The sequence below is a fragment of the Ruditapes philippinarum genome, unplaced genomic scaffold (assembly GCF_026571515.1).
Source record: "Ruditapes philippinarum isolate M1 unplaced genomic scaffold, ASM2657151v2 ctg10_1_1_1_1, whole genome shotgun sequence".
Lineage (NCBI taxonomy): Eukaryota > Metazoa > Mollusca > Bivalvia > Venerida > Veneridae > Ruditapes > Ruditapes philippinarum.
In genome coordinates, this window is record NW_026866259.1 from 169396 (window position 1) to 189883 (window position 20488).

Sequence of the window (20488 nt, forward strand, 5' to 3'; positions counted from 1 at the left end):
GAAATTTTTTTGATGACTAATTTCAATACATACAATGGCTTAAGGAAGGAAAATTATTTTTTGATGACTAGTTAGAGTACATCTTCTGACTTTTTATTAATAGTGAAACTGATTATACTACTTATCATTTATAAACCTACATTATATGGCCTGTCACCATAGGAAGTGGCCTCCCACATTGTCACACCGTAACTCCACACATCTGATTTGGAATCAAACTTCCAAAAGTACACGCATTCTGGGGCATACCATTTCAACGGCCATTTACCTGCTTCTTTCGCCTAAAATGTCAATAAAAAGTTAGCATCAAATATGTTTAAAACTCACATTCATGATTGGCTTATCAAATTTAATGCTTTCCTTTTTTTGAACTTGTGAAATAATACAAAAATATGACACGAAATTTTGAGAGGGACTTTCAAAGATTTATTGTTACAGCACAGTTGTTCTTGATTTAAGCCCCTCACTTGACAATCTTTTTGTTACATATGTCCAAATGTCTAAATGTACTTCAAGTACTGAGACCAAAGCAGCTATATCAAGTCATTAAAACATAATCATAAACTAAAAACTGGCGACCAAGCCTAAAATGCCTATTCTTTCAGAATGAATGGACGCAATTTTTACACTATCTTTTTGAAACTGCCTTCTATGTAAAGCACAGACGCCATGTTTATAATTCTTATTTGGTACAACCCAGATAAAGATTAACCCTCTGACCTCTTGCATACATGACTAAAGCCATAACACAATGTTACACCTTGAATAAACAGGATTAGAATAAAAATATCAGCAATGCAGTTATGCATAGCTTTCTGCAATATTCCTTGATAAAAAGTTCTTACTTCATAATAATTATTGTCTCTACAAAGGGCCTTTGACATTCCAAAATCACTTATTTTAGCGAAATGTTCCGACACAAGTAACACATTACGGGCTGCTAAATCTCTGTGAACAAACTTCTTAGATTCCAAATATTCCATCCCCATAGCAACCTGAGATAATAATTCCACAATGTTGGCTTGAGTTGTCTCCCTGAAACATAGATAAATGACATGACCATTACATTCAAAGAGCAGATCAGTGTTAACAGGCGCGCCACTGGACTTGTTACCACAGGGTCCCAAATTTGATCCATCACTCCACCACTAACTGTACTTGTTTTTTGTTTTGTTTTTTTTATTGTTGATTTTTTTTTATTCCAGATAAGACCTTGAAAAGGCAATGTATCAAAAATGTATGCAATGTATCACTTCTCTATACTGTGTAAGTTGAAGAACAAGGGTCACCTATCACCCCCCCCCCCCCCCAATAAAACAATTAGCTGTTCAGCAGGGGACATCACAGATATAGACAACTAAAATGCGATATTACATAAACAGAAAGAATTTTTTTTAAAATCAAAGCACTGAAGACACTGAACTTCAGCTCTGCAAAATGATCAGTCCTCAAGTCACAGAATTTCATTTCTGTTCATAAGATAATACAGTGTATCCACATTTTTTTTCTTTAGAAAAGTTTATTTTTATGGAAAACAAAACAATCATATGTTTCGTAAATTTCAAATTTTTAGAAAACTCCAACCCCCTATAGTCAATATAATTTGAATATTGCAAAATATTAGACAAAACTGAAATAAATATATAGAAATTATATAAACTAAGTCATATACAGATTTTTTAGCCATATAGTACATGTATACTATATCAAAAAAGAAAACAAATCTCTTTCCAGCTGCAGGCATCTAATACCTAACAAAGTGTTTGTAATTTTCAGTAAATTACATTTGATAGCAATTAATTAAACAGGATGAAACCTTTATAATTCTTGCTGAAACCTTACCTGTGACTTTTGAGATAATTGTTTAACTGGCCCATTGGAGCTAACTCCAAAACAAGCATAATACTTTCAGATTTACACACCCCTGAAATAAAGAAAGTTCTTTGCTCAAACATTGGTAAATGTGTTAAAAAAACTCAATAAAATCAATAAAAAAATGATGCAGAGGTTATGCCAACATGCTAGGGGGCCTCCATGGCCCAGTGGTTAAGGTCGCTGACTTGAGATCACAGGTCCCTCACCGCTGTAGGTTCGATCCTCAATTGGGTCGAAATCTTTCATGTGAGGAAGCCATCCAGCTGGCTTACGGAAGGTCGGTGGTTCTACCCAGGTGCCCACTCGTGCCTGAAATAATGCCCGGAGGGGCACCTGGGGTCTTCCTCCACCAATAAAACTGGAAAAATTCGACGAAAAAATCTCGGTGGGACGCTCTAGGATGGCCCGACTTGAGTGTACGGTCGCCCATATGGGCTTTCCGGCGGCGACCTTAAATAAACGCAATTAAAAACAAAAAAATAATCCAACATGCTGACAAAAATTAACACAAGTAGAGTAGAAAAATTGATTAAAAAAATGTGCAACTAAGAAAATGCTGACTTTGCAATTTTGACCTCAAAAATATTAAAGTTCAAAATAAATTAACTTGGTCAATCAGATTTTAATTTTATTTATTTTTTGTCAAACAAGAATATACATGAAATTTACTGAACTTGTCAATCCTGTTTTCCCACAGCTAAAAACATGTTATCCTCTAAGGTAATGCAGAAAAATACATATGAGTCGCGTCATGACAAAACCAACATAGCGGGTTCGCTATCAGTTTCTCTACTTGTAATAGGGTTTGTAGGCGAACAGCATGAATCCTGATCAGACTGCGCGGAGGTCGCAAACGCATTACATTGGTTTTGTCTTGGCGCGGCTCATATAAAGAGACCAGTATCTCACTGACCTCAAAACTCCATATTCAGTAGAAGAGGAATCACTGTTTAACGACTTACAATAACAATTGTATATTTTGGTCAAAATCATTTCATTCTCATTTTGTTAAAAATTAATTTACACTAAATAATTGATGTAGATTTTGTATGAAACTCTGTCCAGTGACCATAAAAATATTACAACAATATGATTGTACAGTTTGTTTTCATAAAACTATCTTAAAGGCCCATTATGCCTCACATATGCTTTCATTTTAATTTCTTTGAAAAAAACCAACCCCTTTTATTTTTGGTATCTTGCTACAGTTTCAAACAATTTCTCATTTACCATATAAATGAACTACCTCTTGCATAGATGAACTTCCTTAAGCTACTTTAATGACACATAGCTGCCATTCATGGATTTTTTCAGTTGTTAAACATATAACATGCTCTAAATTCACTATTAAAACATTTTACACACATGTTTGACAGTTCTAAAAGAATTTAAAAAATATGGATTTCTGAGGCATAAAATGTGCCTTTAATACGCTTGAAAGTATTGACCTGAAGTACTTACCTATCATACGGACGATGTGTTTATGACTAAGGGGCATCATTATTTTAGCTTCTTTTAACAACTCCGGCTGTAAATTATATAAACATTTTTTTTTAACAAACACAGAAAAAATATATTGCTGTAACAACATGTATATCCAATACAAACAAAGATGCATTTTGGCCAAAAATGTACATGATCCAATGTAGCCAAAAATGGTAAAGTAGTTCAACAGTAGTAAAGCATACATGTCAGCATATATAAAAGCATATGAGCCTCGCCATGACAAAACCAACATAATGGGTTTGCTACCAGCATGGATCCAGACCAGCCATCGCATCCACGCAGTCTGATCAGGATCCATGCTGTTCGCTTACATACTCTATAACAAGTAGAGAAACTGAAAGCGAACAGCATGGAATCTGATCAGACTGCGCGGATGGGCAGGCTGGTCTGGATCTATGCTGGTCGCAAACCCATTATGTTGGTTTTGTCACGGCACTGCTCATATGTGTAAATGAATTGCATATGTGTAAATGAATAGCATATGTGTAAATGAATAGCATATGTGTAAATGAATTGACTTACTTCCTGTGCTGATGGGCAATCTTCCTGTTTTAAAGTTTTGATCGCCACAGGAACCGGCTGACCACTTCTTAAAGTACACATTCCTTTACAAACTGACCCAAACTGACCAGACCCTATAGAAAAGGAAAACATATATATACTCATCAAACTTTTTAACAGGGGTCTGTGATATCAATGAAAATGTACATAATCATAACTCAAATCTCCTTGCAAGTACTTAAAAGATGTAATACAGTCTAAACTAGAAATGTGTCCATAGGACACGGGTGCCCCCACCGCGCCACTGTTTTGTCAATCTTTTTACTAAGTCAAGGGAAATAACTCTACAAATACTGGATAAATCCACAAGCGAAACCCCAGGTGCAAATCTAAATATGCTGAGCAAGCTGCCCATAAGGTTTAATGACTATGTCAAATCCTTTTTGAGTAACTTGCGACACATGTTGAAAATTGCAAAAAATTTCTAAGTGAAGGGCAATAACTCTAAAAATACTATATAAATCCAGACGAAAATACCTGGTGCACAACTGCACATGCTGATCAATATTCCTGTAAAGTTACATGACTCTAGGTCAAATACTTTTTGAGTTACGTGCGACACATGTTGAAAATTGCAAAATTTTACTAAGTCAAGGGCAATAACTCCGAAAATACTAAAAATATCCACACGAAAATACCCAGGTGCACAACTACACATGCTGATCAACATTCCTGTTAAGTTTCATGACTCTAGGTCAAATACTTTTTGAGTTACGTGCGACACAAAAGTGAACGGACGGACGGACGGAAGGACGGACAAGGGTAAATCTAAATGCCCGCCACTAACGTGGGGGCACAATAAAACATACTTTCTATGAAACAAAAATCTTTCTGAGTCTTCTTGTTCTGTAAAGAATTTTAAAGGAACTCTACTGAGGTCCAAAGGCATCAAAACATAAAATTTGAAAATTATACAAATATCAAGTGAGGCACTTAAAATGAAAAAATCTGCAAAGGATAACAAAGATATATACTAAAAAATATAATTAAAATCATTTTTATTGTGATTACATTGTATTTGCCAAAAATCAGTGTAAATTGCTTTTTCGTTATCTCAAAAAAAAAAAATTCCCATCCTGTCATCAAAAATTCTCAGTGCAGTCCCTTTAAATATATTGTTAAAAAGTAATTCCCATTATTGTCTAAATGCCATCAAACCACCCCTCTTAACCATGGCAACATTCTTACTCCAATTAAGTAAAGAGGTGACATGTGTTGAACATTTTATACAGACTGCAAATATCTCTACTAATTTCTACCAAGTTGTTTTATCAAGTAGTCTTAAATTCAATGTTTGTATTCATTTTTCATTACTTTTCGGGGGCTGGAATTTATGCAACATGTCCCAGTGCTGATGTCAGAGAAACACCTAAAGTGAACTTTTGACCATTATTTTTGGCTTAACAAGACAACTGAGTAGAACAAAAACCTATACTGAATTCCGTAGATAATTGCTAAAAAAAATTCACCACTACTGATGAATTTAGAACTTGTAGCAGTGGTGACCTGTTGCCTAATACCCCCTTCATACCTTCTTGTATCTATGATAAACATTGTTTATTATAATATAGGATTAGGATAGGGGGGCATGTGTTAGACATCAGGCACCTGTGGGTTGTGAGGGGCATGTGAAGAGCTTTACAAGGTTTTTTTTGTTAATTGAGTGCTTGCAGTGCTCATACCCCATTTAAACTAACAGAATTAAACCAGGCATATTCAAATTAAACTTCAAACATTGAGCAAACCAGGACATAAATACCACTACTTTAATCTGACAGCCTTACCAAGTGTTTCCTGAATCTCTATCTGACTCCGCTTAAGATCAAAATCCTTTAACGTTCTTGGCACACTGCCATAAATATCCTCCAACTTGTCAGCATCCATCCCAAGTCGCTGAAGTGTAACACGTCGACTGTCAAATCCAATATGGCTATCTGACAAAATATAAAACAAAGTCAACATTTTCATAATTCTATACTGAAGAAATTCAATCTGATTAAAATCAAGATCTGACGGGCACCAATAAGAGGTCGCTTTCTCATGACCTTTTAAACAGCCAATCAACAGCTTTCGCAATTTCAAAAGTGATGAGGTTTCTAATTTTTACTGCTGTGTAGGTAATTTTGACAATTTCAAGTTGTCCATAGAGTCGGCAGGTAATCTGGCATTGAATTAATTACTTCCAGTTTGTTTTAAATTACTTCAAACAATTTTTTTTTCTAACAAAAAAACCAACAATTTGTTTACTTCCACAGAAAGTGATATTTTGATACTTTGTCTACCAGTCAAAATGCAAGATATGCAGACATTATCAATACATGCAATATATCTTGCATGAACAGGCACCAGAGTAGAACCAACCACCTTCCATAAGCTAGCTGGACAGAAGTCAGCAACCTTAACCACTAGGTCAAAAAAGTCCTTTACAGCTATTCTCATATTCATGTGCTTGAAATGAAGCACCTGAGCTGACATTTTGTGTTTTGACTACTATCTGCAAGAACTCAAAATATGAGCCGCCTCACGACAAAACCAACATAATGGGTTTGCGACCAGCATGGATCCAGACCAGCCTGCGCATCCGCGCAGTCTGATCAGGATCCATGCTGTTCGCTTACAGACCCTATAACAAGTAAAGAAACTGATAGCCAACAGCATGGATCCTGATCAGACTGCGGGGATGTGCAGGCTGGTCTGGATCCATGCTGGTCGCAAACATACTATGTTGGTTTTGTCGTGACACGGCTCATATTATTTTCTAGAAATACTCACTCCCTTGAGATCCTTCCCAGTCACCAGCTGCTAGTAGACGGTTTTGTGCCTCATCTGGTGTCGGGGGTAATTCTCTTTTTGTATTAACTTTATTTAGAATCCTATCTTTAAGGCTTGGTCGCTTAGCAACAGATGGTAATGGAGGAGGGGTTTCTTGACCCTAAAACACAATTGTAACTAGTTAGGAACTTCTTGCCTTATCATATATATCACATCTCATTATTCAAATGCTTTGTAAAATATCATGCCTTTGTATTAAAAGTTATTAATAGCTTACTTATTTAGCTGAAACTTTTTTATCTAAAAAAAAATACATGTAAGGTTTCCACTTTAATGTGAAAATGAAAATCAACATTTTTATTCTGATCACAATACAGCTGTAATTATCATTCTGTTAAAAATGGAACTTACAGGTATAGGCGGGACTGGTACACTGGGTCTCCGCCTTGTAGACTTCATTAAATAGTAATCTAAGTTACCAAGATTACAATCCATGTATTCTGAAAAATGGGATAATCAGCATTAATAATATTAATAATAATACAGGGCGACCTCTACAGGGCTGCCCTCTGTATAACAATAACATCTTTACAATAAAAGAAGATATAACAAAGAAGTTAACCGCTCTATGGCAACAATGCCAACAACAACCAAAATATTTGTCTCCCAAAGAGTGTTGCTGCAAGCAATTGTATTGGAATAATATAATTATAAACTGGGAAAATTATAGTAATGCATCATGATAAATCTTTAATACTCATTTTTAGGGAAAATTTTCTGATCCTAATAAGATAATTTCATATAATCTTTCATTCCTCCATTGGCAGCTACATAACACTAATCTAAACAAAATACCTAAAAATATCTAAAAATTTTGTTTATAAAACACAGTTATTGAAGATTTTGTAGTCAATACTTGCTTTTCAGTAGATACATGTAGTGAAACTATATTTTGATAATTTCACAGTGAAATTATATTCTATATATATTATATATATTATTTGTTTAAAGAAAGTTTTAACCCCAGGGCCCTTATTTGAACAAAAATGGTAGACACCTATTAGAAGATGTCTCATGCTAAATATCTTAGCTCTCGCTATTTGGGTTTTTTTAAAAGAAGATTTTTTAAGTTATACTATATACAAATAAGGAAAATCAATGACCCCCCGGGGGCCAATTTTGACCCCAGGGCATTTATTTTAACAAACTTGGTAGACACTGACTAGATGATATTTCATGCCAAATATGTAAGCCTTAGCTCTTACAGTTTTCTAAAAGAAGATATTTTAAGTTTTTTCTTTCGGTTGCCATGGCAACCAGACTTCTGCTTGGAATTAAACTCTTTGAACAATATTTAAAGTTGACTACCAAAGGAACATTCCTGCGAAGTTTGGATGAAATTGGCTTGGCGGTTTATGAGGAAATGTCGTTTAAAGTAAAAGTTTACGGATGGACAACGGACAGACGAAAAATGATCACAAAAACTCACCAAGTCACTTTGTGACAGGTGAGCTAAAAATTGGTTCTGTAAAGAAATTCATATGAGTGGCAACCAACTTTGTTTTTAGTACTTTGTACAGGTAATGAAAGAGCACTTTGCACTGATAATAAACTCAAGTTCTATTCAAGATTTAACAGTTAACACCCAGTAAAAGGGTTTAAAAAAGTTGCTTAACCTTTCCAAACTTATTTCAAATATCAAGTATGGTCCAAATGGATAACAATACTACTAGTTTATATGTGTAAAAAGTATTTGTAACTGGATTACTAAAAGTTAGTCATTTTGACTAATTCTGCCATGTAAAGTCATGTGCTCTCCTTCATGATATCATTGAATCATGACATCATAATGTTCATATTGTACAAATTAATCTGTAGTATATAATGAATTTTGTTTCCTTTTTGACATGATATTTGCAAGTGCTTCTTATCATCAATCATATTTTACTTCCTAATATAAGTGTATCTCTCATGATATTGCCATCTATCCTCAAGGTACTTTATAGTGGTTACCCAATCAAAGAACTGGTCAAATTTGTTCAGGATTGAACATAAATTGTCCCTTTCAATCCTTTTTTGGAAGTCATTTTATACAAAAACCAACTTTAATGCACAATAAAGTGCAGTTAAATAAAGTACAGAGATAACCATAGTTATCATAAACCTAGCTCAACGTTTAAATATAGATGTAAATGTAAAGAAGGCTTCATACTTTTAAGCTGGTCTGCGTTGAATCCAGGACTAGCACATGGTTCTGTTAACTTGCACAATAACCCATCTTGCTTGTTGTGGTAGTGGTCAACTAACTGAAATCAAAATAAAATAAATTTAAAAATCTTTACAGCCAACATCACTTATTTGGGATTATCACATGCTAATAGCATATTTTCATATTGCCAGTGTTACATTGGTCATGGTTGACCATACATACTCACAAAAAAAACCAAAAGTTTTCAGATGAAATACTTTTAATCTGTGTCTTGGCCAAAAGAAGTAACTCTTTACTCATGTCTATAAAAAAGTCCCAAAAGGCTGTTAAAATAATGAGTGATGAGTGATTTAAACAATGGTAAGATTCTAATTGTTGTTAAAAGATTTTTTATGCCCCCGCCATGTAATGGCCGGGCATATAGTGTTACCCTGTTCCGTCATTCCGTCCTTCCGTCATTCTGTCATCATCCGTTTCTGTTCATTATCTTAAGAACGGTTGCACACATTCAACTCAAATTTGACATATGGATATGTCATGAGAAAATACAGGTCAAGTTCGAATTTGGTCATGGTTCAATGATTTTTGGCAGAGTTATGCCCCTTTTACATTGAAAATAATATGAAATTTTCAGTTTCCGTTCATTATCTCCCCAACGGTACAACACATTCAACTCAAACTTGACATATGGATATGTCATGAGAAAATACAGGTCAAGTTCGAATTTGGTCATGGTTCAATGATTTTTGGCAGAGTTATGCCCCTTTTACATTGAAAATAATATGAAATTTTCAGTTTCCGTTCATTATCTCCCCAACGGTACAACACATTCAACTCAAACTTGACATATGGATATGTCATGAGAAAATACAGGTCAAGTTCGAATTTGGTCATGGTTCAATGATTTTTGGCAGAGTTATGCCCCTTTTACTTTGAAAATAATATGAAATTTTCAGTTTCCGTTCATTATCTCCCCAACGGTACAACACATTCAACTAAAACTTGACATATGGATATGTCATGAGAAAATACAGGTCAAGTTCGAATTTGGTCATGGTTCAATGATTTTTGGCAGAGTTATGCCCCTTTCACTTTGAAAATAATATGAAATTTTCAGTTTCTGTTTATTATCTCCCCAACGTTACAACACATTCAACTCAAATTTGACATATGGATATGTTTTTGGAATGCCCAGGCCAAGTTCGAATTTGGTCATGGTTCAATGATTTTTGGCAGAGTAATGTCCCTTTCACTTTGAAAATAATATGAAATTTACAGTTTCTGTCCATTATCTTCCCAACAGTATTACATATTCAACTCAAATTTAACATATGGATATGTCAAAGGAATGAGCAGGTCAAGTTGGAATTTGCTCATGGTTTGATGATTTTTTGGCAGAGTTATGTCCCTTTCACTTTGAAAATAATATAGATACATCTTAGGAATAAGCAGTTTAAGCTTGAATTTGGTCGTGGTTCAATAATTTTGGACAAACTTTTCTTTCCTGAATGTTGGAAAAATTTTGAACTTTCAGTTTCAGCACTCATACTTTTGTGGAAATGTATGTAGCCATTATTTTGGCTACAAATATGCAATATGCTATTTTCAAAAGGTTAAGACTGAATAATTTCAGTGCATTGAACATTGTATGAAAATGGTTTGTGTTAATATTGTAAAGTTTTAAGGGCTTTGAACTTAAAATGAAAAAAATAATTTGTGCAAACAAATTTGGAACTAAATATTATAACATCTGAAATTTTGGCTGCATGCGGGGGCATCCGTGGCATGATGACACATTTCTAGTTTTTAAAGTGTTTAATACCATTTATCATCAGACTTATGACATAATGTTTTAAAAATGGCCGACACATGGTCTGTGTCTAGCCCATTGAAAGTACTTATGATTAAATATGTTGTTGTTTCCTTATGTCAATTCATAGAAATAAATAAAGTCACAGTGGATAACAATTATCTGCATGATTTTTTCATTGTTTTCCTTCCTGTTTTAAAGTTTTCCTGCTTGTTTCAAAGTGAGAGGTGCAATGAATGACAGTATGCCCTGCTATTATCAATATGAAAATCTTGAAAGTCCATTCTTAATTTAAGATATAAATCTTCAAATCACAAGGGCCAAATATCGATCTCTTTGCACAGAGCCAAAATATTTCTTTTCATTACCTCCTTTCACAAAACCCAAATATTAATCTCCCTTTAAAAAATCTTAATATTTTTTTCCAATAAGCTCTCACCTCAACTTTCAATTTTGACAACTTAAAGTTTAAAAAGTAGTAATATTGTGCACAGACCATGTTTCATGGAAGAAATGAGAAAGTTCGTGAAAAATAGATCCCTTTGAAGATATAAGCATTTACATGTTTTCTTAATTTCAAGATTTTTTGAAGTATTTATTACTCTTATAACAAACCATCATAATGCAGTCAAATTTCGGTCCATCCTGGATTCCAAATTTATTGTTTTCATCTTTATCTATCAAATAATGTCTTGTGTCCATTTGATAACTAATACATATGGCAAAGGTCTTCTTGTCTTCTCGTAGTCGTACACTGAAATATAACATCATAATGGATATAATCTTTATATGACAAACCCATACTGGCATGCCAGCAGTTCCTGTACAGAAGCAGTACCCGTATTTTTCATTTATGCGCTTGAATTTTACTTGAATAAAATAATACTATGCTAGCCTCTATAATCATTTTATTCTACTTGTTCAATAAATTTAGTGTTGAACGTACACTCTATACAGTTTTCATTGTTTGATACAATGTAGTTCCAAATTTTGACAATACATTGTATGCGAAACATTTCCCCAGATTTCACAACCATAATTGGTACCATATTTCTATAAAAAATCATGGCCGGATTTATAATTTACTTACAGAAATTTGCCATCTTTGTGTCCTGAAGTCCTGAGTCTATTTTCAGAGTCTACTCTATTTATTTTCCCATGATACCAGGGTTGCCGTGTATGTAAATCTTTAGCGACCATGATGACTAAATGCTCACGCTGTGCTCCCAAAGCTCGCTCTTTGTTCACTCCCTAAAAAATCAAAAAGATCTTTAGATGATTTTAGAAGTATTTTCCTTATTCAAGGAGTACCAACATTTCTATAATTAAAAGAGCACCTTGATTTTATGACCATTTTTTGTTTTGCTACCATTAACATAGTTACCAGTGACTTTGACCTTTTAACCTAAAATTGGGGGTTGACAAGCAAACAATCAAGGTGCATCTACATAATCATTAAGCTTCTAAGTAACAGTGTAATATTTACAAAAAACTTTTCAGAAAAAAGTTAATCAACATTGACACAGGTCCAAAGTGGGTCATAACAGTGTAACTGTAACTTAAATCTATGTACAGACTTCCAAAGTTAAGCATAGCACATGTTTTTCTGTGAAAAAAAGTTTAAAAGCAATAGGTTATTTACCATTTGATTTCACTTGTTCAAAAGTAAAAAAAAGGAGTTACTTGTAGAAAATAGGCAAATGCTCAAATACCCCTGAACACTTAACATTATCATACTGCATTGTACATGCCTGATAAAAAACTAAACAAATTTATATATCCATGTACAAACACTTTCACTAACAAGTTTTCAAATATTTTACAAAAAAAAGGAATATTACAAAAGCATAGCTTTACCTTTATCGAGTTAGCTTTTCTAATAAGTTCGTGTTCAAGGTCACTATAGGTCATGCCCCTAAATGCAACAGGAGCTTGTGAAGGGTGTCTATTACATCCCACAGTCAATAATGTGACTATCCCATCTTTTTGTGACTGGTGGTGATAAATTAGTTCTATAGGCCCTGAAAATTTCTTCCCCGACGGAATCATGTAAGTACCATCTGTCTGTTTCTCAATAACATAGTGGTGTACTCTAAAATATAAGATAGATTTATTATCAATAACATAGTGGTGTACTCTAAAATACAAGATATTTTCATTATCAGAAACATAGTGGTTTTCTCTAAAATACAAGATAGATTCATTATCAATAACATAGTGGTGTACTCTAAAATACAAGAGAGATTCATTATCATTAACATAGTGGTGTACTCTAAAATACAAGATAGATTCACTATCAGTTACGTAGTGGTGTATTCTAAAATACAAGATAGATTCATTATCAGAAACATAGTGGTGTTCTCTAAAATACAAGATATATTTATCATTAGTAACATAGAGAAAAACTCTAAAATATAAGATAAAATTTGTTATCAGTAACATAACTGGTCAGTTAGGTTCAAGGGACTTCACTAAAAAAAAGTCTTGGGTTTTTTGACATAAAGGGACAAGATTTTTTTCAAGATTTTTATTGTTTTTGATTAAAGTCTTTAACAATAACTTGTATGCAAAAATAAGGATCTTTTCCAAACTCTGTTTTTCTAGAATAATAATTTCTATTGGGCAAAATGACCTAAAAGTGAAAAGGGTTTCAATTAGGAAACATCCATTAGGGAAATTTAACATAAATCAATAAGTTATTTTTAGAATTAAATCACTTCCTTACTTGCTGGCATGACATAAACTTATAGCATAGTTTCCCAATGGATTTATGCTCTCTCTCAACAAGAACATTCCTTCTACAGCGCCACTTTCTTTCAGAATTTCCTCTGCTTCATCGCGAGTTATACGACCATAGAAATACGGAGCAGATGATGGCTTTGTAGGTGGTTTTGAACTAAAATTTGAAGCCATATTTAGTTGTCTTGCATTATTTAATTGCCTCTTGTATCTATACTCATAACTGTAGATCTTCTGTCACATGTACTTATGCTGTAAATTCTGTAAATAAACAAGAAAGTTTTGTTATTTACACTTTACTAAATGGTTTAATAGGATATAAATAAAAAAGTGTGTAAATTCATTAAAATTATCTTATCTTATAAAGTGATTACATCTCCTTTGTTTGTAATTCTTATATTTTTATATATAGTATTTGAGGTAAAAAGCATTTTTAACTGATAAAAAAACAAAGGTATGTAGCTTTGATAGAATATTACAATATTCCTGGCAAGTTTTTGAACAATCACTGTAATACCAAGAGGAAAACCTAGGATCGCTTATCCATTCTGTTTATTTGCTTAATAAAGATAAGTAAACAAAATGTATCTTTGCCAAATTCAGTACATGTATCTGTTGTTTTTTTTGTTTTTTTTTTGTATTCTACTTTTTTTTTTATAATATGAAAGAATCAATTCAGTTAATATCTGATACTGTTACTTTGCACTTTAAAAAATTACGGTAAAAATGTATGAAAGATGTGATAATCAAATCAGACAGAATATTATAAACATAAAGAAAAGTGATAAACCAATAATAATTTATCAAAAAACTCAAGTTTCTCACTATATGTTATGTTTATAGCGCTAAGAACAAAAACATGGACATTATTAGGAATACCTTAGTTTGGAGGGCAACTCACGATAAATTAATTATAGATAAATTAATAAACTTTATTGTAATCAATACATGTTTATAAAGCATGACAAACTATTTTTTCTTGGTTGGGTGTCAAGTTTGGCAATGTTCTATTTATCCATTTGCTACATGTCTAAACATAATTATCTTCCATAATTTAGTCAGATAGATTAGTTACACTTAAGCTTAGGTTACATATTGATTCACAGAAAAATAAAAAAAAATACAAATACAATGGGCACTGCCCGATTAAGCTATTTTTACAGAATCAGAGGCTTTTACGATCTTGCTGATGATTTTAAATCTAATACCTTGTGTGCTCATGAATTAAACAGTCGCCAGGTGTCTTCTGGCCGAACTTATTTTACAAAAAGCATACAAAAGAATAGGCATCTGCCGCCCAATGTCCGGACAGCGCCTATGGATAGGATGGATGCTCGACATTTTATGATATTCTATTATAAATCAGTCAGTTGTCAATATGCCAGCAAAGAAGGCAGTTGCTCGAGGCAAGGGGAAGGCCAAGCAAATGGTCAGTAAGAGTGACACTGAACCACCACTGTTTGCTGTTCCTTCAATTATATTTTGACTTTGACTTCAGAATCATCCGCGTAGACATTCTTTCTCAATGAGACAGTTCATGTTGATTAAATAAATAAATATTCAAAAGTACATTTTTTTGGCAATAACAACAAACTCAAGCCACAATTACAATCAAGCCGTCCAGTCTCCAGACGAATACACGATAACCTCCCGTTGCTTGTCTATGTATCGTCCAGGTACCGGGCTATAATCATTCCCCAACTAATGTGTATTCAGGCGCTGTCTTTAAATAAATTCACTGACCACAAAATGCGGCAAGATTGAGCAAAAAAAGCTGTGAACTGCGACTTTCATGACATTAATGCAAGAATATTGGAACAAATAATTCAAACAACAGATAACACAGACCTTATACGCAATGTGTTACACAAGAAGTGGACACTTCAGGAAACATTGACTGAGATGCAAGTCAAAGAGGATACTTCGATGCAAGTCAGAGCAATGGGTCAAAGAAATACCCATGATGTTGCTAAAATTAGCAGAGAGAAAACATACGAGAGCAGGCACACAGATTCAAGATCAACAGATAACAGTGGAATTTGTAAATACTGCAATAGGATACACCCACGACAAAAAGAATTGTGTCCTGCTTATGGTAAAATATGTAGTAAATGTGGGAAAAGAAACCATTTTGGGGCAGTTTGTCTGACAGAAATTCTAAACATGGCCTCATCAAAAAGATCCTGTGAAGATTTGCTCCAAATATTAGTCTTCTAGGTCGCATATTACCCCATGGTGAACTAAATGTAGCAATAGCTCTTGACTCTGGATGAAGTGTTAGTTGATGGTACCTTTCTTTTAAATCCATTTTAGAAAATATCTTGCAATCATGAAACTTACAAGTAAAATCTTTAATAACCGGTGCCTGTAAAATTCTGTTTCGCTCCATATACTTACAAAATGTATTTGGTACTCTCAAATCTACACATGCCCTTATCATATGAGGTCCCAATGACTCTTTACTCATATTGCAATATCTCGGCTTTGGTTGGACAACCAGAGGTGAACACAATGTTATAGGCTCTCCTGGATCTACACACTCAAAGATCTGTTCTTTTATGCACTCATCTTACCATTCTCGTAAAGGTGCCTGAAGGTAATATGGCGCTGGTCTAGGCTTTTAAGCAACAGGTGTAGTATTTTCCTTCATCGAAAATTTCACAAGAAATTCTGTATTGTTTTTCTTATCTTCAATTTGTCCTATGCCATGAAAAACTTCCTGATGACAGTTCAATATTTCATCTATTTCAGATTGCGCTTGTATATTCAGAATGGAATTGACTATCTGTCTGGTCGTATTTCTAACATGCCCAGATCAAAAAGTGTCTTTTTGCTCAACAATGGTGGAGAATTTATTTTCCCTTCAAGAACAACAAATGTTGTTTCGGTTCCTCTTGTTTCATTCCTTACTGTAGCTCTGAAAACAACAGATACCTTCAGTCTGTTTTGGAGTGTATTTACAAATGTACATTTGTGTAATTTCAACTTGGATTTTTCAAGAGCTATATGTTCTGAAGTACCACGCAGTAATTTATGAAAATGATGTTCATCCATAACATTAACATCTGCTCCACTTTGACAGTTCCATGTGAACAATGACATCATTAATCGTTAATTACAATTGAAACTGTTTTTATGAAATCACCTACTCTGTCACTACTGTGAATTTCTTCTTTACCAATTCTAAGATGTTTTACTGAAACATCAACAAAATCAAGATCTTGAGTATCTGAATCATCTATATCTGACTCACCAGTGGCACATCGAATGTCTGAACCAAAGGGACGACATATTCATTGGAGGTGTGACTATGAAAGATCACAACAAAACACTTAAAGCTGTACTTGAATGAGCTAGAGACTTCAGTATCACATTCAATAAAGACAAATGCCAATTTGGTATACAGGACATGGAGTTCTTTGGATATCGATTTACCAGTGAAGGACTTAAGCCAACAACAGAAAAAGTTAGAGCTGTTAAAGAATGTAAAGCTCCAGAATCTAGAGATGCAGTAAGAAGTTTTCTAGGCACGATTGGATATCAGATTCTTTCAAACTTTATTCCAAGATATGAAGTTTTGACAGCACCATTGAGAAGATTGACTGGACAAAATGTACCATTTCATTGGGGCCATGAAGAAGATATGGCTTTCCAGAAGCTTAAAGACAGCATTACAAATAAGAATTCCATGGTGTTTTTCAATCCAAGGAAATCTACAACTCACTGTAAGAACTGAGGCAAGTTTCCATGAAGGATTATCAGCTGGATTATTTCAAAGGACAAGCAAAGGTTTGCAACCAGTGCATTACATCAGCAGATTGTGACAATTTTGCGTTTCAAAGAAAGTCTTAAAAAAGGTCCTAACTTATGACTCCTATACTTATGACCAAAAACAGTCCTAAGTCTAGGAATGTTTAAAGGTATCTTAAGATTGTCCTAAGTCAAAATCACTCCAAAACCAAAAAACTTTTTATTGAATTTTGTTTTTATTGAATTTTGTTTTGAAAACTATATAGAATGATAGATAATGGTCTAACTAAGAAAATAAATCCGAACACCAATATCTTTAATTCAGTCATTAACGCTGTACAGACGTTTAAAGAGTTGTTTACATGACGTCACAATGTAGCGCTAAAATATCGCGTGCAAAACAAGACGCATATTACTGCGCGCTGTACAATTGCAGTTGGGGGTTTGTAACCATTTTTTACTATGAAATTAAATAAAAGGGTTATTTCATCTTTTATTGTGAAATATGGTATATATTTTCACTCAACATGATAAGAGGGCAATACATTACTTTGTATACTTGCTATGATCAATTACACAGTAAATCCAATCCATAAAAAAGATCCCCAAAAATAGTATTGTCTGGGTGCTTGGGGACTTCAATATGCCAAGCATCGACTGGTCAACAGAATCCCTGACAGAAGGTTGTAAGTTCCCAAACATATACACTTCTTTCCTTGAAAATCTCATTAACTTGAACCTACAGCAAATGGTCAACATCCCTACCAGAGGTAACAACGTCCTTGACCTGTTCCTCACAAACATGCCTTCCCACGTACATAGTACAAAAACCCTACCTCCCTTAGGCTCCTCAGATCATGACATAGTCTTTCATGAAATCAAAATTAACAGAGGGCATCCACTTCAATCAAAGAGGGAAATCCAATGTTATAATAAGGCAAACTGGAATTGTTTAAAAAATGACGTAAGTAAATATGCCAAGGTCTACAGTGAAACACACCACACTGATCCCAACAAAGCCTGGATTTCCTTCAAGGACGCACTAAACCACCTTTGTTCTATTCACATACCAACTAAAGTCACTAAAACACGTCGAGATCTACCATGGTTAAACAAGTCCATTATTCGAAAAATTAGGAAACGTGATAGAACTTATTCAAACATTAAAAGGTCAAAGTCCCCATCAAATGATTTGGTCAAAAAGCTCAAAGTACTTAAAAGTGAAATCCAAAGAGAAACTAGGAAAGCATACTGGCAATACCTAGACTCTGTCATTTTTAGCCAAGACTCCCAAAATGTGAAAAATAAAAAATTCTACCAATATGTTAAAAGTAATAAAACTGAAAGCTGTGGTGTGGCACCCCTCAAATCAGAAGGTCAAACATTTACTGATCCAGTCGCTAAAGCAGATATCCTTAACTCCCAGTTTGAGTCTGTCTTCTCTCGGCCCCAGCCCCTTAGCTTATCCCAGGCTTGCAAACAGAAGCTTATTCCAAAACACCACCCATCTATGCCAGAAGTATCTATATCGGAAGATGGTGTGAAGAAACTTTTAAAAGACCTAAACCCAAATAAAGCTTCTGGTCCTGACCAAATATCCCCTAGGTTATTAAAAGAGCTCCATCAAGAGGTTACTCCCATACTGACCCACATCTTCCAGATCTCACTTAAAACAGGTATTTTCCCAGAAGACTGGAAGCATGCAATAATTGCCCCAGTTTACAAAAAAGGCCCAAAATGCAAACCCAGCAATTATAGACCAATCTCCCTCACATGCATAGCGTCCAAATTGATGGAGCACATCTTAGTGTCCAATATTATGTCCTTTTATGATAAACACAACATCCTTAGCCCCTATCAACATGGCTTCAGGTCAAAACGGAGTTGTGAGTCCCAGCTAGTAAGCTTCTCCCAGGAAATTCATGACAATCTTGAAAGTGGCCAACAAACTGATGTCATAGTCATGGATTTCAGTAAGGCATTTGATAAGGTAGACCATCACAAACTTGTGAGTAAACTAGAAAGATTGGGTATAAGTTATGAGGTTACAAATTGGATCCATTCCTTCCTTAAGTCACGCTCCCAGCAAGTTGTAGTTGAAGGTCAAAAATCAGGAATTCTACCAGTTCTCTCAGGTGTCCCCCAAGGCTCGGTATTAGGTCCCTGTCTTTTCCTTTCTTACATCAATGACCTCCCAGATAGTGTCAAAGGTAAGGTTAGACTCTTTGCAGATGATACTGTTGTCTACCTAACCATCAGATCTAAACAAGATGCCCAAAGCCTCCAAGATGACCTTCATGCTTTAGAAAAATGGGAAAAAGACTGGTCCATGGAATTCAACCCAACCCTGACAAATGTGAAGTTCTTAGGATAACAAGAAAAAGAAACCCTGTAATATTTCCTTATACCCTCCATAACATCCAACTTAACTCAACTCAAGAAGCGAAATACTTAGGAGTCACTATTAGTCAAGACCTTTCATGGACCAAACATATAAACAAAATCACATCTAAAGCAAATAACTCCCTCAGATTCATAAGAAGAAATGTTAAAACTCCAAATAAAAAGATAAAAGAAACTGCATATAAGACCTATGTTAGACCTCAGGTTGAATATTGCTCCATAGTTTGGCATCCTTGGCAGAAATACCTAATTTATAAGATAGAGCAAGTACAAAGATCAGCTGCTAGATACATTTTTAATGAATATGACTATACAAGTAGTGTCTCAACAAGAGCTGTCCGTAAGACAGCGCGCTCGACTTTTTTATTGCTTGCCAATAAAAAAAGTTTTTGCAGTAAAAGGCAATACAAGAATCTCTGTATTTTTAAAGTGAACAATGGCCATGAGCATTAAGATATTTAGTGAAGAATTATTTTACTGAATTGTGTGATACCCTTGAACACTGCAGCAAAGTTTGAAATGTTTAAGTCAAAAGAGGGCTGGTAAGAAAGAAAAAAAAACTGAGTTTTTTAGTGCTTGCCTATAATACAAAACATTGACAGTTAAGGGCCATAATTCAAATAAAATCTTTGACAGAATTACCTTCTCCTGGACATGTTTGGGAATCATGATTGTAAACAAGTATTCCAACTTTCAAATTAATATCTCAAACAGTTCAGTCAAAAAGTGGACTGGTACTAAAAACTTAACCAAGATTGTAAGTCGATAAAAGGCCTTAATTTTTAAAACAAATCCTTGACAGAGTTACCTTCTCTTGCGTACAGATGGGGGTAATGATGTGAAATAGCATTAAAAGTTTCAAA

General features: G+C 34.3%; 1 protein-coding gene across 2 annotated transcripts in view; it reads right to left on the reverse strand.

Moving 5' to 3' along the window:
• LOC132731936 (tyrosine-protein kinase SYK-like) overlaps positions 1–20488 on the reverse strand; it is a 35701-nt gene that overhangs the window by 13669 nt on the left and 1544 nt on the right. For both annotated transcript variants that reach the window (XM_060718230.1, XM_060718231.1), the window contains exons 2-14: positions 13459–13733; positions 12591–12825; positions 11824–11984; positions 11349–11487; positions 8927–9020; positions 7126–7214; positions 6715–6874; positions 5727–5876; positions 3904–4016; positions 3337–3403; positions 1843–1924; positions 846–1035; positions 141–281 (exon numbers count right to left, since the gene is read on the reverse strand). In XM_060718230.1, the coding sequence (XP_060574213.1) occupies positions 141–281; positions 846–1035; positions 1843–1924; positions 3337–3403; positions 3904–4016; positions 5727–5876; positions 6715–6874; positions 7126–7214; positions 8927–9020; positions 11349–11487; positions 11824–11984; positions 12591–12825; positions 13459–13646 (1809 nt within the window). In that variant the 5' untranslated portion in view covers positions 13647–13733. The remainder of the gene's footprint in view (positions 1–140; positions 282–845; positions 1036–1842; positions 1925–3336; positions 3404–3903; positions 4017–5726; positions 5877–6714; positions 6875–7125; positions 7215–8926; positions 9021–11348; positions 11488–11823; positions 11985–12590; positions 12826–13458; positions 13734–20488) is intronic.